Raw genomic sequence first — 20,009 nt, 5'->3', positions numbered from 1 at the left:
TTTGGGTATGGTGCACCTTCCTGGTGTGTGCACGTGCACATATGTACGTGGGTCTGGTACATAAACATTGGATGGCATGAATGTATTTGGGTACTCGTGTTTGCGGTGTGTGTGCATGTGTTTGTTTGTGTATTGTGGTGTACAGATTGCATGTACTCAGTATACATAGGCACAGTATGTACATGTGATGTGTATGTATGTGTGTCTGGTACAGGTGATGAGGAGTGTGCATGTGTGGGCGGGTTCCAAAGATCCCCTGGGAAATGCTACTCGGCACTGTGTGGGTGCAGGCCTACACTTTCTAGGGAAGGGAGATGGTCAAGGTTCTTGGCAGAAAGCTCCTAGGACATAGCTCCATAGGGCATAGCTGTACAGAATCACAGAGGACATGGTGGCTACCTCTCTACCTCAATCCTAGAATCCTCAGAAGTGACCATCAATAGGGTGCTGTTGACATTGGGATATTTTGTTATTCAGGAACACCCCATGCACTAAGTGCCTAGTATACCCATCAGTGTGACCCCCAGTCTCTTCCCCACAGGCTGTATATACTCCTAGGGCAGGGGAGCTTCTGGTGAGCATCTTGATCCTCTAATGCCTTCTCTTTTGTTCCAGGAGCCTGCCATAGCTCCTGCAAGATCTCCAGCCCTTGCTCCAAGGCAGACAGTGGAGCCTGTGGGCCAGACAGTTGCCCCTACTGTGCCCGGACAGGGGCAGGGGAGCCAGAGTCTGCTGACCATGAAATGCCTGACTCAGACAGTGAGGCTGTGTATGAGTTCACACAGGATGCTCAACACAGTGACCTCCGGGACCCCCACCGCCGGCGGCAGCGGAGCCTGGGCCCAGATGCAGAGCCTAGTTCCGTGCTGGCTTTCTGGAGACTCATCTGTGACACATTCCGGAAGATCGTAGACAGCAAATACTTTGGCCGAGGAATCATGATCGCTATCCTGGTCAATACACTCAGCATGGGCATCGAGTACCACGAGCAGGTAAGGGTGCAGCCCAAGCTGGCTCCAGATAATTGCTGCTTCCCTAGGGTTGATTCCTCTTGGTGTTGAAGTGGCTGGGAGAAGGGGATGGAGAGAGGAAGTGATGGGTGGGGTCTCTAGAGGGTGAGCACAATGATTGCAACATGCTTTCTGAATTTGGAGGTTGCCCAGGCAGGTGCAGGTATGTTCTGTCTGGGAAGGCTTCTCAGGAGAAGGAGGCTTTATGTGCATAAGTAATGAGCAACACATGTGGCAATAAGCCACCAGAAGGGACTTGAGTCTTTGGAGAAGGCAAGGCAGGCAGGAGATGTGTTATCTCAATAAGTAGAGGGTGATTGACAGGCAGGAGGACCATTCAGGCAGAAGTGAGGGATTGGCAGTGTTGAGCGGAGGTGCCTGAGAGAATATCAGGGTACACCCGCAAGGCAGTCTTGGTGTGGCCTCAGGTCAGAGCCTTGCTGTGAACCAGGGTGGCTCTGGGCAGATAAGAGTGCCCAGAATGGCCAGGTGGCTAGAAATCATGGAGTTTGAGGAGCTGTTCCAAGGGGCAGGATGTTTAGTCAGGAAAAGAGGCTCATCAGGGACAGTGAGCTGTCTTCAAATATTTGAAGGACTGTCATGTGGAAGAGGGAAGCTTGTTCTGTGGGTCGATGGCTGCCAGCTACAGATCTGGGCTTAGAGGAGGACGCTACCTCCAAGCTATGCGGATGAAAGGCATGGCCAAGTGGAAGGAAGGCCCTGGCCTGGGCTGTATAAAGAGGTTGGCCAGTAGTGGTACATGTAGGTCCTCCCATGCTTTCTCCCTTACACTGTTCATCTGGGTGCCCTTGCCACCCTTGGGCATCAGGGAGGGAACTGGCCAGCAGAGCCTCTCTTTTCCTGGTTTGGAACTGAACATATGCACCCCTCATCCACGATCCCCATGCCGAGACAGAGGCATTGAGAGCTTGTCAGTCCAGCATGACATCAAAGGGGTGTCTCAACCAGTAGGGGTAGCCGGGGAGTATGAAGTCAGTAGAATGTTCTCTTTTCAGAGGGTTCCAAAGCCCCGTAACCTCACCCCACTGACCTCTGTCTGGGAAATGTCATGAGCATTTGGTTCTTAAACTTCCCTGTCTAGCCTGGCACACCCGTCCTTTATCACATCTCCTTGGCTCCATCCTCTCTTGAAGGGCCCAGTATGGAGCGGCTATGCTATGCCCTGTTCTTTTCCCTGTGTGAGGTGTGTGTGTATGGGTAGAAACACACACTGGCTGCAGTGCCAGTGGGTGGGCATGCATGGCACTGGGTGAGTGTGTTGTGCCTGGCCTTCGTGGGGCATGGGCATATATGCACATGCTCCCTCTGCTAGCCTCCTGCAGAGAGGTACTCTACTCTGCCAGGTGGCTGTGGGAGAGAGGGGACAGCATTTCCTCTATGACCCAAGAGATGACAATCCCTAATCTCTACCACCTTGGATCCCCTAGCCTGAACTGCCAATTCCTCTGTTTCACTTAGTGCTGGCTAGTCCTGCTCTCCCAGGGGAGCCCTTTTTGGTGCCCTCCCCTCTCCCCTGGGGGAGGGAGTGCACCCAGCAGTCTCTGCCTGGCCAGCTGCTGCTGGTGGGGACTTTGATTGCACTGGGAAGAAGCTGAGTCACACAAGCTGAAGGATGAAGCTGCAGCAAGAGGGCTTTCAGTTAGATGTCAAGAAGGATGCCCCTTTTGGAAAGGGAAGAAATGCCATTAGCTGAGGGGCTTCCAGCATCTCCTTAGCCACGTTCCTGAGGAAAGAGAAAACAACCCCAGCTCCCCCTTAGCCCTCGGTAATAGGAAGCCCTCATTTTGAGCTGGCAGCATCTGCTTTAGGGATAAGTTTGTCCTAGTACCTGGTTGCTGAAGGCCCCATGAGAGTGAGTGGGAGTCCCTAGCAGGCTGGGCAGATGACTGGTTGCTGCCTGGCAAGCTCGGGGGGTAGGGAGGGTGGCATAAAACCCCAGAAGCTGCCATGGTCCTATGCTTGCAGGCACTGTGGCGTGAATGTCCCACCATCTGGGCCCCTGATTGGGGGGGGAGGAGAGTGAGAAAGTATGCAGGGCTGAGAGACAGTGATACAGGGGGGCTTAGAGGGTAGGAGGAACGGGACAGATGCATAGAGGGAAAGATGGAGACACGGTGGGGGCGGGGGACAGAAAAGACAGAGGCAGAGATGTGGAGACGCAGGGTAAGAGACCGAGACAGATGTAGATTTAGAGGGACAGAGGAAGACAGAAAGGACACTGAAGACAGAGACAGAAGTCCAGATGTAAAGGAGGACAGGGATGGGGCAGGGAGGGGGAGCTCAGGGTTCAGATGAAGCTGACTGCAGGGGAAGTGGAGCTGATTGGAAGGAAGGTTCTGCAGGCATCTGCTGCCACGGGCCACCCCGCCGTGGCCCCAGGCTCTTGCTTTCCCCGCTGGGCTCTTAATGAAGTGATTGCATCCATCAAGTCTAGTATTGATCAGCTTGGGGAGCCCTGGAGAAAAATTGCTGTGAGTGTAACCCAGCCCTCTGTCTCTCTCCTGGAGCTGTCTTCTCCTACTGCCATTTCGCTTGTTATTCAGTTTTGCTGCTGGGGACAGTGCCTATCCCTTCCACCTACCTCTGGATGGGGAAACATCATTTTGTCATATCCTCCTAGACCCCAAAGGCTGGGACAATGTTCACTTCAACACTCTTCTGATTCCCCTACCCATTAGCCACTTGCCAGAAGTATTGGTGTGCCCAGGAAGATTAGTGAGAGGGACAAGGACACAGGATGCCGAGAAGTCCCTGAGCAAGAAAAATGGCATAGTATGACCATAGGATAAGAAGGGCATGTGTCCCACCAACAAGAGCCAGTACAGGGAGTCCAGAATGGCTAATTATCCATCCATCCATTCACTTATCCATCCATCCATCCGTCCGTCCCATTTTATTCCATCCATTCATCTATTCAGCCACCCATGCATCCATCCATACATCCACCCACCCGTCCATTTGTCCATCCCATTTCATTACAGCCATCGATCTACCCACCCACACATACATACATACCTACACCCATCCATCCATTCCACATACGTACCCTGTGTGTCAGAGTTGGGATTATGTAGTGGTACTGATAAATGTTTATCAAGTAGCTCTCAATAAAACAAAATAAACCAGGCCCGATGGTGCTGGCCATCTCAGCTACTCAAGAGGCTGAGGCAGAAAGATTGAAAGTTCAGTGCCAGCCTGCACAATTTACTGAGGTTCGGTATATAAAAATTTTCATATTTACTTATTTATTTTATGTATATATGTGTGTGCTTTGGGTGGATGATTGTGCATTGTGTGTGTGCAGGAACTCATGGAGTTCAGAAGTGTCAGATCCCTTGGAACTGGGGTTACAGGCGATTCTGAACTGCTGTGAGGGTTTTGAGAACCAAACCTGTGTCTTTGTAAGAGCAGTAAGTGCTCTTTTTTTTTTTTTTTTTTTACATGTCGATTCTAGTTCCCTCTCCCTCCCTCCCTTCTTCCCTCCCTTCTTCTTATCCTCTCTGCCCCCTCACATGCACCCTGACCACCCTCCCCTCCCATCCCCCCACCCCAATTCCACAGGTAGGGCAATGCCATCCAGGTGGGGTCATGTAAATCTGACAAGTCATTTGAAGTAGGGACTAGGACTTCTCTCCTGTCTCTAGGTTAAGGGAGTATCCCTCCATGGGGGATGTGTCCGCAAGGTCCTTTTGTGCACCAGGAATACATCCTGGTTCCACTGTCTGAGGTCCCTTAGACTGCTCAGTCCTTCTGGCTGAGACCCATATTCAGGAGGGCCTGAGTCAGTCCCATGCTGGATTCCCAGCTATCAGTCTGGGGGCCCGTTAGCTCCTCCTTGTTCAGGTCAGCTGTCTCTATGTGTTTCTGCAACCTGGTCTTGTCCTCTCCCTCTGCATGTGGATTCTAGTTCGACTCAGTGTTTAGTTATGGGTGTTTGCTTCTGTTTCCAACAGGTACTAGATGAGCGCTCCATGATGGTGGATAAGTTAGCTGTTGATCTCACTATCCGGGAAGGGCATTTATGGTAGCCTTTCTACAGTTGTTCAAATTGTTAGTTGGCTGCAGTCTTGTAGGGCAGTAAGTGCTCTTAACAGCTGAGTTGTTTCTCTAGTCTTCAAAAACAATTTTAGGTAAAGGAGCGTTGAGACTATAGTTCCAGAGTAGAGTACTTGCCTAGCATACCCTAGGCCCTAGCTTCAAACTGTAGTACTACCGAAACAAACAATCCCAACCTAATTTGCTAGTTTCCATGGTATAAATGCTCCCACCATAGCCAAGTCCCTGGATATAGAGTTGGAAAGGAATGGATCCTGAGCTGAGTCTGAAAAGCAGGCAGGATGCAGGCATCCAAGGATACAGCAAGTGGGAGGGCCAGAGGTACCAGACACTAAAACCTAAATGCGGGCATTTGGAATGAATGGGGTACTGGATATGAGCTGGATGAACAAATGATAAAAGATTATGTTGGGAAAAACTCAGGCCAGATCTTGAGAGGCACAGGAAGGAGTTTGGCTTATATTGGTAAGTTCTTGGGGAAGATTTTTAGTAGGCCATATGACCAGGTTTGTGTTTTATCAGAATCTTTCTGGAAGCCATGCAGGAGTAAAGGGGAGGAGAGAGCAGGGGTTGCTGCAGTGGTCAGTGCTCTATTTTCATTCCTAGATACAAAGAGGAGAGCCCACAGGCAGCCAATGGTTCAGGCTTAGCACCAGGTAGCCATGGGAAGAGGGGACAGCAAGGATGACCCCAGGCTTCCCGTGGGGAGTAGGGGCTTGAGATGGTATCTGGAGGCCAAGAAGTGGCTCTATGCCCTGTGGCCCATGTGGGGCTTCTCTGTGAGTTGGGGTCTTGGAGACACAGGCTAATTGTCCCTTCTTGGCTCTGAATCCAGCAAAGGCAGGCAATAGCCACTTGTTTTAGAAGCAAGATGGCGGCATTTAGGGCTAGGGAAGCTGAAGAACAGAGAGTCTGGAGCAGTTGGCCTTTTAGGCAAAGAGAGGACAGGATAGGGACAAAATTCTGCTTGTTACCAATGTCTGGGCCCATCCTGTCACTGCAGATACATGTCCAGAGAAGGCTTCTATTTATAAGTGGTTGCGGTTGGTTCACAGTAAAGGAAGTGAGGGTAAGATGGGGGTGAGGTCCACACGTGGTATGCCTGGACTGGACTGTTGAAGGGGAATCATAGAGCCTTTTTTTTTTTTTTTTTTTTCTGTCGAAAGCTTGGGACACTCTCTCTTCAGACACAGACATGCCACATAGATATTCCAAATGTGGCATTTGAGGGCAAGGCTTTATGGATGCCTTCTACTTGGGCCTGGGCCTGGCCCTTAGTTTCCAGATTGTGGACCTGGGGCTATGGGCCTAGCAAGACTTTGGGCAACAATTCTTTGACGGCTGATGTGGCCCCATATTTTCATGGGGTCTTGGATGAGGGCAAGGGTACTGTTTGGTGCTATTAGGCTGTGCCCTTTTAGGCATCCCCTGGCTCCAGGCCTCCCCAGTTTCACTTTGGAAGCCCACTGGGAGAATTCTAGGATGCCCGAGGCTGTATATGTCCTTGTTCGTTTTCAATGACAATTCACACCCAATGCCAGGAGATGGACTCCAGGGGACAAAAGAAAGGTGTCCCCACCTCCACAACAGGTGAGGGAGGTGGTTTTAAGACAGGGGCGGGGTGAGGGGCCACCCAGCAGCCTAGCTTGGAGATGTACTGGGTTGGCATAGGGGCAGGAATGAGAAGGGCTCCCAGGGAGCCTGTCCCGCCAGTGGTTCAGGCCTGGTGGGGGAGGGGGAGGGGGAGGGAAGCTGTTTCCATCACTCAGGTGACAGGCAATGAGAGCCTCATGTCAAGAGGATGGGGAACAGGAGTGGGCAGGGCTGCAGCCCTACTGGCAGGGTCTTTAGCCCTGGCACCTGGCTGTCGGGATGCATGAAGGGCAAGCATGACTCCCAGATAACTCTGAGGCTCCATGGCAGAATTCCCCAGGCACAGTGGAGTGAGAGGAGGGGGAAGGAGCGGGTTCGAAGAGGAGGTGAAGGGTTTGTTTTAGATGTGTTGAGTCTGAGGTGGCTGTGGGCCATGCTGAGAGGGATATCAGGCAGGCGCTGGCTGGCCGGCCGTCTGGATGAGAAGCCAGGGACTTGGAGGGCATTTGTTTAGTGTCCTTTACACTCCAGTGACAGCTGGAGGGTGGGGAGTGAGGTGATGGTGGAGTGAGGGCATTGAGGGGAGGGAGGGCGCCTAGAATGAACTCGCTGGGGGAAAAGAGACCCACTGGAGAAGGGTCCCCTGGACAGGCAGTAGGTGGCTGCATAAGGCCAGGGAGGCCAGGGAGGCCAGGTGCAGGGCAGGAGGGGCCGATCCTGGCTGCATGTTGCCAAGGCAATTACTACCAGAAGGACTGGAAAGATCATGGCATGGGCGAGGGGTGGGGTTGGGAGTGAGACTTACTAGGAGTATGTAGAGAGCTTCTGTTAGGGGGCAGAGAAATGACAGGGACAACTGATATAAGGGATTCTAGTGCAGGGGGAGGAGGGAGGAAGACTAAGGTGCGGGCTGGGTGTTGTGAAGGAACAGAAGGGTGGCCAAGTTTGGGGCAGAAATGAGGTCTACAGGGGAACAGGTAACTGCCGATAGAGTATAACACAAGCCCGAGGCCGCCCAGCAGGCGCGGACTGTTTGGTCAGCACCCTCTTGTTCGTGACTGACGGACTACTCCACTCAGCAGTTCAGAATACAGCAGAGAGGCAGGAACACGGGACTCACCTGAACCAGGAACCTTACCGGCAGGAGCCCTCTGAAGTCAATAGCATGAGACTGGCCCTCAATAGCTTACCATGGGCTCCAGGCCAGAGGCTGACCAGGAGGGCGAGGAGCAGGACAGACTTCCCTCCCTCCTCCTTCCCTTCTTTCCTCCTTCCCTTACTTTTTAACTTCTTTTTGAGAATCTCACTATGTAGCCCAGGCTGGCCTCAAACTTGTGGCAATGCTCCTGCCTCAGACTCCTGAGTGCTGGTGTTACAAATATGTATCACCACGTTTGGTTGGTACAGTGCTGGGGGATCAAACTCAGGACCCACATATGCTAGGCAAGCACTGTACATTTTCGCACTCTGTTCTTTACCTTCCTTCCTTCCTTCCTTCCTTCCTTCCTTCCTTCCTTCTTTTCCCCCTGCTTCCTTCCTTTCTTTTATCTTTTTCTTGTTTTCTTTTTCTCGTTTGGTGAAAGATGCGCTGGCTTAGAACTCAAAATGTAGCTGTAGCTGAGGATGACCTTGAACTCTTCATCCCTCTTCCTCCCAAGTGCTGAGATTACAGGCCGGAGCCACCATGCCAGGCTCAAGGCTCCAGAATTTTAAGTGGCAGGGGCCTGAGTTAGCTTTCTTGAAGTTGAGCCCACACTGGCAGGGCTATGCCTACCTGGCTTGTATTCACTTGGGAAACTTCTAGTAGCTGGAGAGATGGTGGAGGAGATAAAGCTAGCTGCTGGCTTAGGAGGCACAGGGAAAAATACAGCGAGGGTACTGGGCTTGAGGTGTGCAGAGATGTGATAGCCACGCCCCTGATTTCTCACACCTTCCCGAATACTTGTCTTCTCCTGACTTGGGTACCCTCCTCTGTCCCTGCAGCCTGTTTAGACCCCCAGCTCCTGGAAGCATGAGCTGGGAACAACAAAAGCAGGGTTGAGAGATTAGCTGAGGAGTCTGGAATGGTGAGCAGAATCTTTTAGGATTGGTGGAGCTGCTAGGTGCTGAGGAGATGGGCTGGGCTTGGGGTGTAGACCAGAGGAGGTTGACCCAGCCCCTTCTTAGCTCTGGTCTGGACTCTCCACCTTTTGTTAGGAAAGACACATCATTGTCTATCAGAAAGCTCCTGCCGGGACAGCTGCAGTATCTCCTAATTGGTCTTCATCTCCCCTCCAAGCCATCTGCATGCTGCCACCGACGCAGCCAGATTAATCTTCTTAATACACAGGCTTGCACATCTCCTTCCTCCCCTTCAGAAGCATCCATGCCAGTGTCATGGGCCAGGCTGGTCCAGCCTGAGCTGTGGCTGGAAGCCACTTTCCCTATGTGTCTTGCAGCCTCAACCTTTCCCACCTTTCCCCCTTGCTACATTTTGGATCTTGAGTATGACCCCACCCAACCACACGCATATTTCCTCCTCTGCCCTTTGTGCTACAGCTGCACCCAGCTGGGGACATTTTCCATGGACACTCTTTCTGGATGCCTCTGCCTCAAGCTCCATGTTGCTCCTGGCTTTTTCTCCCACTGAGCTGTCGCTTGCAGATAGTCTTTCCTGGCACACTTGAGGGCTGCTTCCACAGTCTGCACCCACAGGGCCACCTGAGCCTGGGCCCGAGTCTTCAGACGCTTGAACTCAGCTGCCCTGCAGAGCAGCAGCATCACAAGGTGGTGGCTCTCTATATAACACAAGAGGTTCCAGGAGGGTCTTTCCCAAGGTCACACAGGTAGAAAGGTTCAGAGTTGGCAGGATTACTTACTGTCTTTGGGTTCTGTCCCAACTTTGTATCAAGAATGTTCTGTCCACCGAGGACACTTGAAAGCATAGTCAAGAGGAGATGGTGTGGTAGCAAGCAGCTAGCTAATCAGGTTATACTTGCTACACAGTGATGTTCAGGGGAGGGCAGGTTGGGAAATGGGCCTACATCAGCACAGAGCAGAGGTCCAGGTCCCATCTGCAAAGGCTCAAGCTGCCAGTCACCTCTTACACATGTATCCACTGGGCCCTGACATCTAGGAATGACAGGAATTCCCAGCTGCCCAGAGCTCTGAGAAAGGGGATCTCAAGCTAGGAAGTCAGTGCAGGGAGGGTGGGGGCGGGGGGGGGGGGGCGGGCGGGGGGAATCTGGAACCTGCCTCAGGGACTGAATAGGCTTTCTCTCACAGTGTGGTGGGAGTGATGTCATGAGACATGTGCTCAAAGCCCTCTCCAAAGGAGCCCACATAACCTCCATCAAGTTCCTGCACCTCTCCAAGCCTCAGCTTCTCCAGGCCATCTCCTGTCTTTGCATCCCTTGTTTGGTTGGAAGTGGAGAGGAAATGAATTCTGGGTCCTTAGTTCACTGGCACAGTGTTGGGTTCTAGCAGGCTGCCATTCCACCTCTGCCCCTTTGAGTGGCCAGAGTTATGGCTGCAGTCCCTGGGGCAACCGTGTTACTAAGATTGTGTCTGTGTCCTGTCCTGTGTTGGCAAAACATTCCCAGCCTCCGATTTAGTAACTTGGACAGACCTGGTTTTCTGGGGAAGAAAGGGTTTTTTGTTTGTTTTGTTTTTTGTTTTTTCTTCTTCTGAGGATCATTAGTGGATGGACTATAAGGTTCTGGGTGGGAAAAATAGGCCTGGCTCTTAAGTGTGTGCAGGAGAGTGGCAAGGCTAAGGCCAAGTGCCTGGTCCAAGGTCTACCTATAGCAGGCACCCCAGCTTCTCCAAAGCTGCTTGGCAGGGTGGGGTAGGGTCTTCAGCCCCTGCTGCCCCACCTCTGTGATGGAGGTCAGTGGTACAGCCCTCCAGGGGTCCCTTGCACCGGCCTTCTCAATGAGCCCTTCACTATGTACTGATAACTGTGTTAGTGTGTGCCCCTAGGCTACTGATGCAGATCCCGGAGGACTCCTAGGATGAAACCTGTGCACACAGTAGCTGTCCTGTTAGGAGTCACTGCTAGAGCAAACCCATACATATCAAAGATATGGTGCTGGCAGGGCGTGGTGGTCCAGCACTCAGGAGACTGCGACTGGAGGTTGAGTTCAAGGCCAACCTGGACTAGGCTACACAGGCACACCCCCACCCCTTTTCTGAGGCTCAGAAAATTCTTGAAAGCTACTATGCTTTCAGCTGCTTGAAATGAGTTTTATACATTTTTATTCTTTGTAGCTTTTTTGAAGTACAGATTGAATTATCTTGTATTCATTTAAAATGTTTGGGCTAAGTGGTGGTGGTGCATGCCTTTAATCCCAGTACTTGGCAGGTAGATCTCTGGTAGTTTGAAGCCAGCCAGGTCTACAGAGCTAGTTCCAGGACATCCAAGGCTACACTGAGAATCCTTGTCTTGAAAAACAACAATAGCACAAACAAAACATAACACAACAATAAGTTTGGAACCAGAAGTGCTTTAGATTTGAGAGTATTTCCACTTGCATAATAAGATATTTTAGTTATGAGGCCTATGTTCGAATTCACTGATGGTTCATGTATGAATTGCCTGCTTTAAAATTGTGTATTTTGTGAATACTTGTCCTTTTGTTTGCTCTTTTTTTTTTTTTTTTTGGTTTTGGTTTTATAATAGGGCCTTATTATATAGCCCTAGGTGGCTTGGAACTCACTATGTAGACCAGGCTAGCCTTGAATTCACAGAGATTTGCCTACCTCTACCTCTGGGTACTTCTGATGGAAGGTGTGTGTTGGCACTGAAGGCATGTGCCACCCCACCTAGCTAGTATACTTATTTTGACTGTGACCTGTCACGTGGTCAGGTGGGAATTTCCACTTGTGGCATTACATTGGTACTCAGGAAGTTGTAGGTTTCAGATTTGGGGTTTTAGATTAGAGATTCTCAATCCGTACCCTTTCTGTGACATAAAATCCACCCCTTGTGACTGTGCTTCATGCTGCTTTCGTGCCTGTTTGTGCTTGACACAGACATCTGTAGAAGATGTGAGCATTACGTGCTCAGCCCATCATATGTCTGGGTTCACCGGCTCCTCACTGTCTGTGGCTCTGGTCTTGTTTAGTGTTATTGGGGCCAGGGTGATGTGAGATTCCCCTTCCCTAGCTCTCCCTATCCTTTGTCTTAGAACCCATTCCTACTATCTCTTAGCCTTTTCTGCTGCCCTGTAGCATAAGCAGAAGAAGGTTGTTAGTGGGTGGCAGTGAAGAAGCCTGCTGAGAGCCAAGAGCCTGTGAGGACCCTGCCCGTGTGTTCAGGTCTCTGGGAGGAAGGCTGGGTAAGTGGGCAGGCTCACTGACAATGGCTCCTTGGTCACTGGATTTTGGAGTACAGAGTAAGGTCAGAAAAGGTCTGAGCCCTGGGCTTTATCTGCACTTACATGGTCTCTTCCCTGCTTTCTGCACTGTGCTGACACTGGAGGGGCCAAAGGTCCAGTCTTGGTGTGACCCTATTAACTAGATCTGGTTGCAGGTCCCCTTGTGCCTCTGCTCAGAGCTGATGAACCAAATACCCACTTAAGATCTTCCAGAGCAATTGACAGCCAAAAGAGTCGCCTCAGTAGCGGCTCAGGTGACTCTCAGACACCCAGGCCTGCCTTTAGAAAGAACCCCATGCGTGGGCGGAGAGTGTATGTACTGTGACCCCCCCCCACCTCTCCAGTGTCCCAGCCCACTAGTGAGAGGCCCTTCCTTCCAGTGGTGGCGAATGCCTTTGGTCCCAGCATTTGGGAGGCAGAGGCAAACAGAGCTCAAAAGCTAGCCTGGTCTACAGAGTGAGTTCCAGGACTGGTTCCAAAGCTACAGAGAAACCCTGTCTCAAAAAAGAAAACAAAAACAAAACATTTGATTCTGCCCAGGACCTGGCTTCATGCTTGGGCAGCCAGACAAGTCATCTGGGTAAACAGGAGGAGGTGTCTGATGGAATGAGGGCCCCATTTGGCTGTTTCTTTCTTTCTTTTTTTTTTTTTTTTTTTTTTTTTTTTTTTTTTTGCCCCTCTTGGTTTTTTGAGACACAGTTTCTCTGTGTGTAACAGTCCTGGCTGTCCTGGAACTCATTTTATAGACCAGGTTGGTATTGAACTCACATAAATCCACCTACCTCCCTTGTGCTGGAATTAAATGCATGTTCCACCACTGCCCAACTGTGGCTGGCTTTTTTTTTTTTTTAACTTGTGGGCAGCTAATATGTACCTTGGACTTTCGGTTTGTTGCTCACCTGTCAGGTGGGCAATGAGCTGACTGAGCTAATCACATCCTGACCTGCATCCCAGCCCTGGGCCAAGCCATGCATTCCCTTTTCCCTCAGCTTATTCGTCCCTCCCCATCCCCACGGCTCTCCTGGGAGACCCACTCACCCTTTGGAGTTCGTTCTAAGTGCTCCCTCCTTTCTCTGTGTTGTCTCCCCTGAACTTCCAGATTTTCTATCTGAACTATATATTTTGGCACCAAGGCAGGTTCTAAGGTCCCTTGTGGTTATTCGGCCATTTAGTGTGTATACAACTTGTTTCTAGCCAGACACAGGGCTCCTGGGAGGTATGTTTTTATAGCTCTTTCAATGCCTGGTACATTGCTAGGCATACAGCAGGCACTGTGTTCATACCGGAGGGAAGAGAGTATTGAGCTAGGACAAGCGGATGAGATGGCTTTTGTCTTCTGTTCTTTCAACAGCCTTGCTAGGGTGCATCCCTGGTCCCATCCCATACCTTGTGTGGAGACATAAAAGGAATTACCTCTGGTGTTTTACAGTTGGCTAGAGAGGATGGGAATCTTACTGAAGGTCACAGAGCAAGCAGCAGGATAGGGTGAGGATTATTCCAGATATCATCAGGCACAAGCTGCAGACAAATCATTTTGGGGATTTCCCTCCTGCTTGTTAACATACATGTGACCTCAGGTTAGGAATGGAAAAATCTTAGACCGCCTAGGAGAAATAGCAGAACTCACACAGTAGCCCCTAAAATAAAAAAAAAAAAATCTTTAGTCTCAGGACCCTAGATCCAGTCCTGGGAATGATCCCAGGGTGGCTGCCCTTGAATGCCTTTCTTTTTAGATGCTCCCTAAGGTTGCCATTCCTGCTGCTCCTCTCCCTGGGGCCCCATGTTCAGGAGGACTGGGATGTGGGGCTTGGGGATGAGTCTGTCACATACACCGCTGCCCTCTAGCCCGAGGAGCTCACCAACGCCCTGGAAATCAGCAACATCGTGTTCACCAGCCTCTTTGCCTTGGAGATGCTGCTGAAGCTGCTCGTATATGGTCCCTTTGGCTACATTAAGAATCCCTACAACATCTTCGATGGTGTCATTGTTGTCATCAGGTATGACTGCCCCCTCCTGCTTTTGTCTGAAAGAGCATCAGCAGGGATGGCTTAGAGTGAGAGGCCTCGGCACTCCATCACTTTACCTTCTCTCTGGGTCTCACCTTGCTTTCCTAGAGCCTGGGCCCTTTTTCCAGCTGCTTTCCTTGCATCTACCTCTTGTCCTCAACCCTACCCAGGCTTGGGGTGGATGAGGATCAGAGAGTTGGCTCTCAAGTTGAGTTGGAGGAAGTTTTCCTGCCTGCAAAGTGCTTAGAAACCAACTCAGATGCCCAGCAACTTACTTGAGGGTTTCCAAGACCTGGAAAGAATTCCAACCCCCACCCCCACCCCAGGGCCAGGACTACTTTATTGGTTTCTGGAATTGGCTTTAGATTTCATTAGAAGAGAACAAAGCAAATATCCCATAACTTGCCGTTCTTGCATTGGTGGGATTTAGGGAGAGGGCTGTCTGCTGCCAGGATGTGATCTCTGGTTTAGAGGGGAGAGCTAAATGAACTGGAGCTGGCACCTGGATTTTCAGTCCCCTTGAAACCAGAAAGGCTGTGCATGACCCTTCTCCAAGCTATGCTGGGTAGCTGGGTCTCAGAAGTCATCAGTGGGTCCTCAGGAAGGGAAGTCAGGATACAGGGGTATAGGAACTCAGGTTGCCTGCCTCCCACAGTGTATGGGAGATTGTGGGCCAGCAGGGAGGTGGCCTGTCGGTGCTGCGGACCTTCCGCCTGATGCGGGTGCTGAAGTTAGTACGCTTCCTGCCGGCACTGCAGCGGCAGCTTGTGGTGCTCATGAAGACCATGGACAACGTGGCCACCTTCTGTATGCTGCTCATGCTCTTCATCTTCATCTTCAGGTGAGCACACTGCTGGCCAAGAGTTGGGTGGGGCTAGGGGCAGGAGCACAGGACCCTGACCCTGTCGGGGACTTCCTGTGTCTCCAGCATCCTGGGCATGCATCTCTTCGGCTGCAAGTTTGCATCTGAACGGGATGGGGATACCTTACCAGACCGGAAGAATTTTGACTCCTTGCTCTGGGCCATCGTCACTGTCTTTCAGGTTGGAGGGTCACAGGGCAGGGGTGAATTGGGGAGGTTGGGTGTCTTCTAATCAAGCCCTGACTCCTGTCCCCTGCCCACAGATTCTGACTCAGGAGGACTGGAATAAAGTCCTCTACAACGGCATGGCCTCCACATCGTCTTGGGCTGCCCTGTACTTCATCGCCCTCATGACGTTTGGCAACTACGTGCTCTTTAACCTGCTTGTCGCCATCCTGGTGGAAGGCTTCCAGGCAGAGGTAACCCCCTGCCCTGCCCATCTCAGCATGCTGAGAGCAGTCTCCTGACTCCCACGAGGGATGACTGCCTCTTCTTCCCTCTATTGCTAAGACCTGGGAGATCCTTCAGACAGTAACCATTGGACTAAGCCAGGGTGGGCCTGGGGTGGGGAGTGATGGGCCTTTTGAAACCTGTCATTAGGCATGAGACAGGATATGGCTGTGTGGGGGTTATACATTGGCAGCTTACAGGGTTCTCTTAATAGCTGGGCCCTTCTCCAGAAAGACAAGCCAAATTTGGGCACCTTTGTAGCTGCACCCCAGAACACGGGCCTTTATGGCATATTTGGGGCGGACCCCTCTGGGCTGAGGGGTGTGGGAGGCTTGTGTGCAAGCCACCAGAGTACAGGCTGAGTTGATGAAGATGCCACCAGGGCCCCAGGCAGGGCTGAGCTGCCCAGGGTGAGAAATGAGCCCAATTAGCTGCGGGCATGGCAGAGATGAGCGTCCTATTTCCAGCCCAGACTCCATCACCTCCATCACAGGCAGCGTCATCAATTAATATTGATTCACATTGATCCTGCCCTGGCTGTGCCAGGCCTACCTTCTGTCCCAAAGGCCTACCTTCTTCTCCCTCAGCTCTGCCTGTCTTCCCACCCAAGCTCTCATCCCGACTCCATCATCCCAGTACCTCAAACAGGGCAGGTTGACCCAACCTAGAAATGCACCAGGTTGGGCCTGGAGAAGCTCTTGGTCCAGTTCTCGCTGGGTGACCCGGATGGAAACTCCCGCTGCGGCCTGGTCTATAAATACCCAGCACACGGTGGAAAAACAAAAATCTATTTTCCGACTCTTTCCCAGCCTTGCAAGGGAGGGCTGTTCCCCCTGGGCCGGGTTGGGCTGAGGAGGGGTGCGGGTGTTGGGCACTAGTGGTGTGCGGGATCATCTGTGCTGCCTCCCTTGTAATTGTGTAGTTATCATTATCATTTCCTCCCTGCTGGACAGCAGCAGAGGCAGCTTGAGGTGTGTAGAGACTTTAGTGATGGGTTGTGTGGGTCTCTTGCAATGACAGAGGGCCATTGGCACTCTCCTTACAATAGGACACTTCTCTGAGGTTTCCCTTAGACCTGAAGATTTGGGAGGTACCACAGGGTTCTCCCAAAAAGCCTCATGAATGGAAGGTGCTAGCTGCCTGACAGAGTGAAGAGCTGAGAGAGGATGGGTCTCTTCAGTACCTTCCAAAAGCAATTTGTGATGGCAGCTGAGTTTACTCCTCAGGACAAAAAAAAAAAAAAAAAAAAAAATCCGAAGGACGTGGAAAATACCCTGGCCTTTTCTCCCTCATCCAGCTACCATGGAGGACCTGGGGTGCCCAGTGTAGATATTCCCTTCCCCACCAACTGGCTTTCACAAACACCTTGTTAAATTGAGTGCAGCTGAGCTGGCCTGGTTGCTAGGCAGCAGCAATGTCTGAGTGTGGGAACAGAGCTGCCAGGCCCTTATGTCTGGCCTGGTCACCCTGGCCCTGTTGGGGGCCTGAGAGCTTTCCCAGCATGGGAAGGATTGACAAGGGCCTGGCAGGAGATTCCCTCCTAAACCTCCTAAATCATAGTGTTTGTGTCCTTACTGTTAGAGTGTCACCCAGGGCCTGGTGCCTTCAAGGGCTGGGTTGCTTCAGGTAAGGTGTGCAATAGAGAAAGGATTTCAAGGTTAAACCTCCTCCATGGGGTAGGCTGCAGCTGTAGCCTTGAAGGTCTGGACCAGCTTCTCTACTGTCCTGGATGGGGTGCCATTCAATGCTGATGACTTGGGCACATCCGAAGCCACTTGTCCTTACCTCTGTGGGGTGTCAGGTCTGGCAAGGGAGGCTAGTTTTAGGGGGTAGTGATAACCTGGAATACGATTTTGTTTTTATGAACAAGTCAACCCACCTCAGTGGAAGGAGCATCTGCCCCCATTTTGGCAGATCTCAGCAGGAGACCTCAAGGGTAGCCAGCCCTCTTGCTGGCTTTAACATCCTGATAAGAGTGGGTAGCAAGCGGGTGACTTTGGGGACAGAAACTACTTGGCTGCCGATTTCCTGATTCCCAGGGGGTAGTGCCCTGAATTCCTGTATATTTGTCATCCATGCACTTAATTAGATGAACAAACAGCAGGCCCTGTGTGTAGCCATTAATTGATACTAAACAACATCATGGCCGCCAGCCCACTGTTACTTGTCACATCTCATCATACTCTGGGCGTATGCATCCATTCTGACTTGAAAGGACTTGGGCTTAGAGTCTTAGAAGTGATGAGGCCGGACTCTGCTCCTCATTGAGGCCCTGTCCCTGCTTTAATCCACTTCTTTATTCCCTCTTTGCCCATCCCTACCCTTGCTGCCCACACAAGCACCTTGGAACAGAGAGAGGGGAGCTGTGTTCTCAGTTGGAGATGTGGGCCACAGTCCACTGTTTCTAACTCTGCAGAGTGTGGGACAGTTTCTTTAACTTCTGTGACCTCAGGTGCCTACCCTGCGAGATGCTTGTAATGGTGCCATCTTCCACCTTGCAAGGAAATGATGAGCTTTGTTCATAAGTAGTTTAAGGCTGGGTATGATGGCACACATCTGTAATCCTAGCCCTTAGGAGGCAGAGGCAAGAGGATCCTGAGTTCCATTCCAGTCTGAGCCATGTAGTAAGACTTGTCTCAAAAAGCCAAGAGCTGTGGATGTGATTCCTTGGTAGAACACTCGCCTGGCAAGGTCAAGGCTGTGGTTTTGATCCCTAGTTCCACAGAAAAGCTTGGTGGCTACTCTTACAAGGACTACCGGAGGACTTGATCCTTCCTGGGCTTCTTACCTTTGTGACCTCTGCCTTCACCCTTCAGATTCATCCAGGCCTGGGGGCCTGAGGCTGAATTCTGGAAGGCTGTCCTGTCCCACTCTCCCAGCCCCGTGTCTCTCATTTCCTTTCCTTCATCCTCTTGGGACACTGCTGATCTTTGAGGGCCTGAACGCCTGTGAACAGCAGCCCTTCCCTGCCTCCCCCTCTCCCTGTAGGAAATCAGCAAACGGGAAGATGCGAGTGGACAGTTAAGCTGTATTCAGCTGCCTGTCGACTCCCAGGGGGTAGGTATGCAATCACGAGTTGGCATGCCCCTGTGCCCAGTGCCCCCTCCACTCTGCCCCTGTGTCTCTGTGCTCCTGTTCATGCTCAGCTGTCGTGCAACCTGTGGTCGCCATGGTGGTCATTGGTGTTGTGAGGTTTGCTTTGATTTTGAGTCCCTTCCCCCACCTTGAGGACACAGAAGGGAGGAGCATCTTTTTCTCTGCCCACATCAAGCCGCAGAGGGCACATTCCCATCACTGCCGGGCCTGTGGATGGGCCAGAGAAGGGAGGGACTTAGAATCCTCTGTGTGCACATGTATGTGGGCACCGCATGCGTGCCTGCCTGCACCTGGGTCCTGAAGGAGTCTGAAACATCCAGCCTCAGTGGTCCTAGAACATGCCCCTCATTCTTTCTCTCTTTGCCCCTTGTCCCGAGTCTCTACCAGAGGCCTCACAGATATCTCAGCTCAGTACAAGTCCTGGGAGGATGCAGGGATGGGCCATAGCGCTTGCTGTACTGTGACAAAATTTTAAACCCACCAATTTGTGTCTCTGACCACCAGTCATTGAGCTAAATTCTACCAGCCATCTCTGAGCATGTCCCTCCTTTTGGTCCCTCATGCCAAACCTGTCCTCTGCTGTTTCCTGTACTAGCACTAGAATTTGGGACGAAGCCAGGCTTCCCACGGGACCCCATAGTGCTGTGCATCCCTAGCAGCCCCCTGGAGATCCCACTTGATAATTAAAGGCCTCTTTAGGGATGTAAACTGAGTTAATGAAAATGATCCCCTGAGATGCCAATTATCCAATATTTATGCCCTTATCAAAAGTAGCAATCAAGTATTTTTTTAATAACTTCTTAAGGAGGAGTATATAATTACTGGGAAACCTACTGACCCGCTAAGAAGGAAGGGAAAACAATCTATCCCAGAGACAGAGAGATCAGTAGAAATTGGGCCAGGAAGAAGCTGGGGCTTGGGAAAGGCGGAGGCCAGAGGTCAAGGGACTAAATAAAGTGCCATTGTGCTAAGTTGCTCTGGCTTGGGTCTTTCTGTTTCCTTCACAGATCCACAGGTAGGGTTCAGGGAGGGGCAATATGAAGAGAAGGGAAGGGGTCTTGAGTAGGCTTTTGGAACTGAGGCTGTACTGGCCACTTTACCCTGGTTCTCAACCCCTCTGGCCTGTGCCACCTGCCCATCCAGCCACCCCCTTCTCCCCTCAGCTGGTCTTAGTGCCAGTCCAGCCAGGCTGCTTGTGTTGTGGGCTTGGTTAGCCATGGCCTTTTGTAAGGTTTGGCTGGTGGGAGGCAGAGGCATCAGCCATGGGAAGCCCCAGGCCCCCAGCCTGGGTGGTCTGGCCTGTCCCCATGCATGCCTCGTATCTATCGTGGTTGCTGGTTCCTGTGGTCTGTGTGTGGTATGTTCGTGTGATGAGAGGAAGATCTTGGTCCATGCTGATGACACCTGCCTGGCCAGGGACCTAATGGCCCACTGTTCCCTGACCCTAGGGAGATGCCACCAAGTCTGAGTCAGAGCCTGATTTCTTTTCACCCAGCGTGGATGGTGATGGGGACCGGAAGAAGCGCTTGGCCTGTGAGTAATAGTCCTGAGGGTGTAG

At 51.5% G+C, this 20,009-nt stretch overlaps 1 protein-coding gene across 26 annotated transcripts in view; it reads left to right on the top strand.

The window, feature by feature from the left end:
* Positions 1-20,009, top strand: part of Cacna1g (calcium voltage-gated channel subunit alpha1 G) — a 64,323-nt gene that overhangs the window by 16,617 nt on the left and 27,697 nt on the right. For 16 of the 26 annotated variants that reach the window (XM_051202054.1, XM_051200359.1, XM_051201873.1 and 13 more), the window contains 7 exons: positions 616-992; positions 13,883-14,034; positions 14,699-14,884; positions 14,972-15,086; positions 15,169-15,324; positions 18,344-18,412; positions 19,900-19,984. In XM_051202054.1, coding sequence (XP_051058011.1) covers positions 616-992; positions 13,883-14,034; positions 14,699-14,884; positions 14,972-15,086; positions 15,169-15,324; positions 18,344-18,412; positions 19,900-19,984 — 1,140 coding nt within the window. The remainder of the gene's footprint in view (positions 1-615; positions 993-13,882; positions 14,035-14,698; positions 14,885-14,971; positions 15,087-15,168; positions 15,325-18,343; positions 18,413-19,899; positions 19,985-20,009) is intronic. The other 10 variants (XM_051201909.1, XM_051201991.1, XM_051201739.1 and 7 more) reach the window with 1 other exon arrangement.

Source organism: Phodopus roborovskii, unplaced genomic scaffold, assembly GCF_943737965.1.
Source record: "Phodopus roborovskii unplaced genomic scaffold, PHOROB, whole genome shotgun sequence".
NCBI lineage: Eukaryota > Metazoa > Chordata > Mammalia > Rodentia > Cricetidae > Phodopus > Phodopus roborovskii.
Note: the sequence above shows the minus strand (reverse complement) of the source record. Positions and strands in the feature narration are given on the sequence as shown.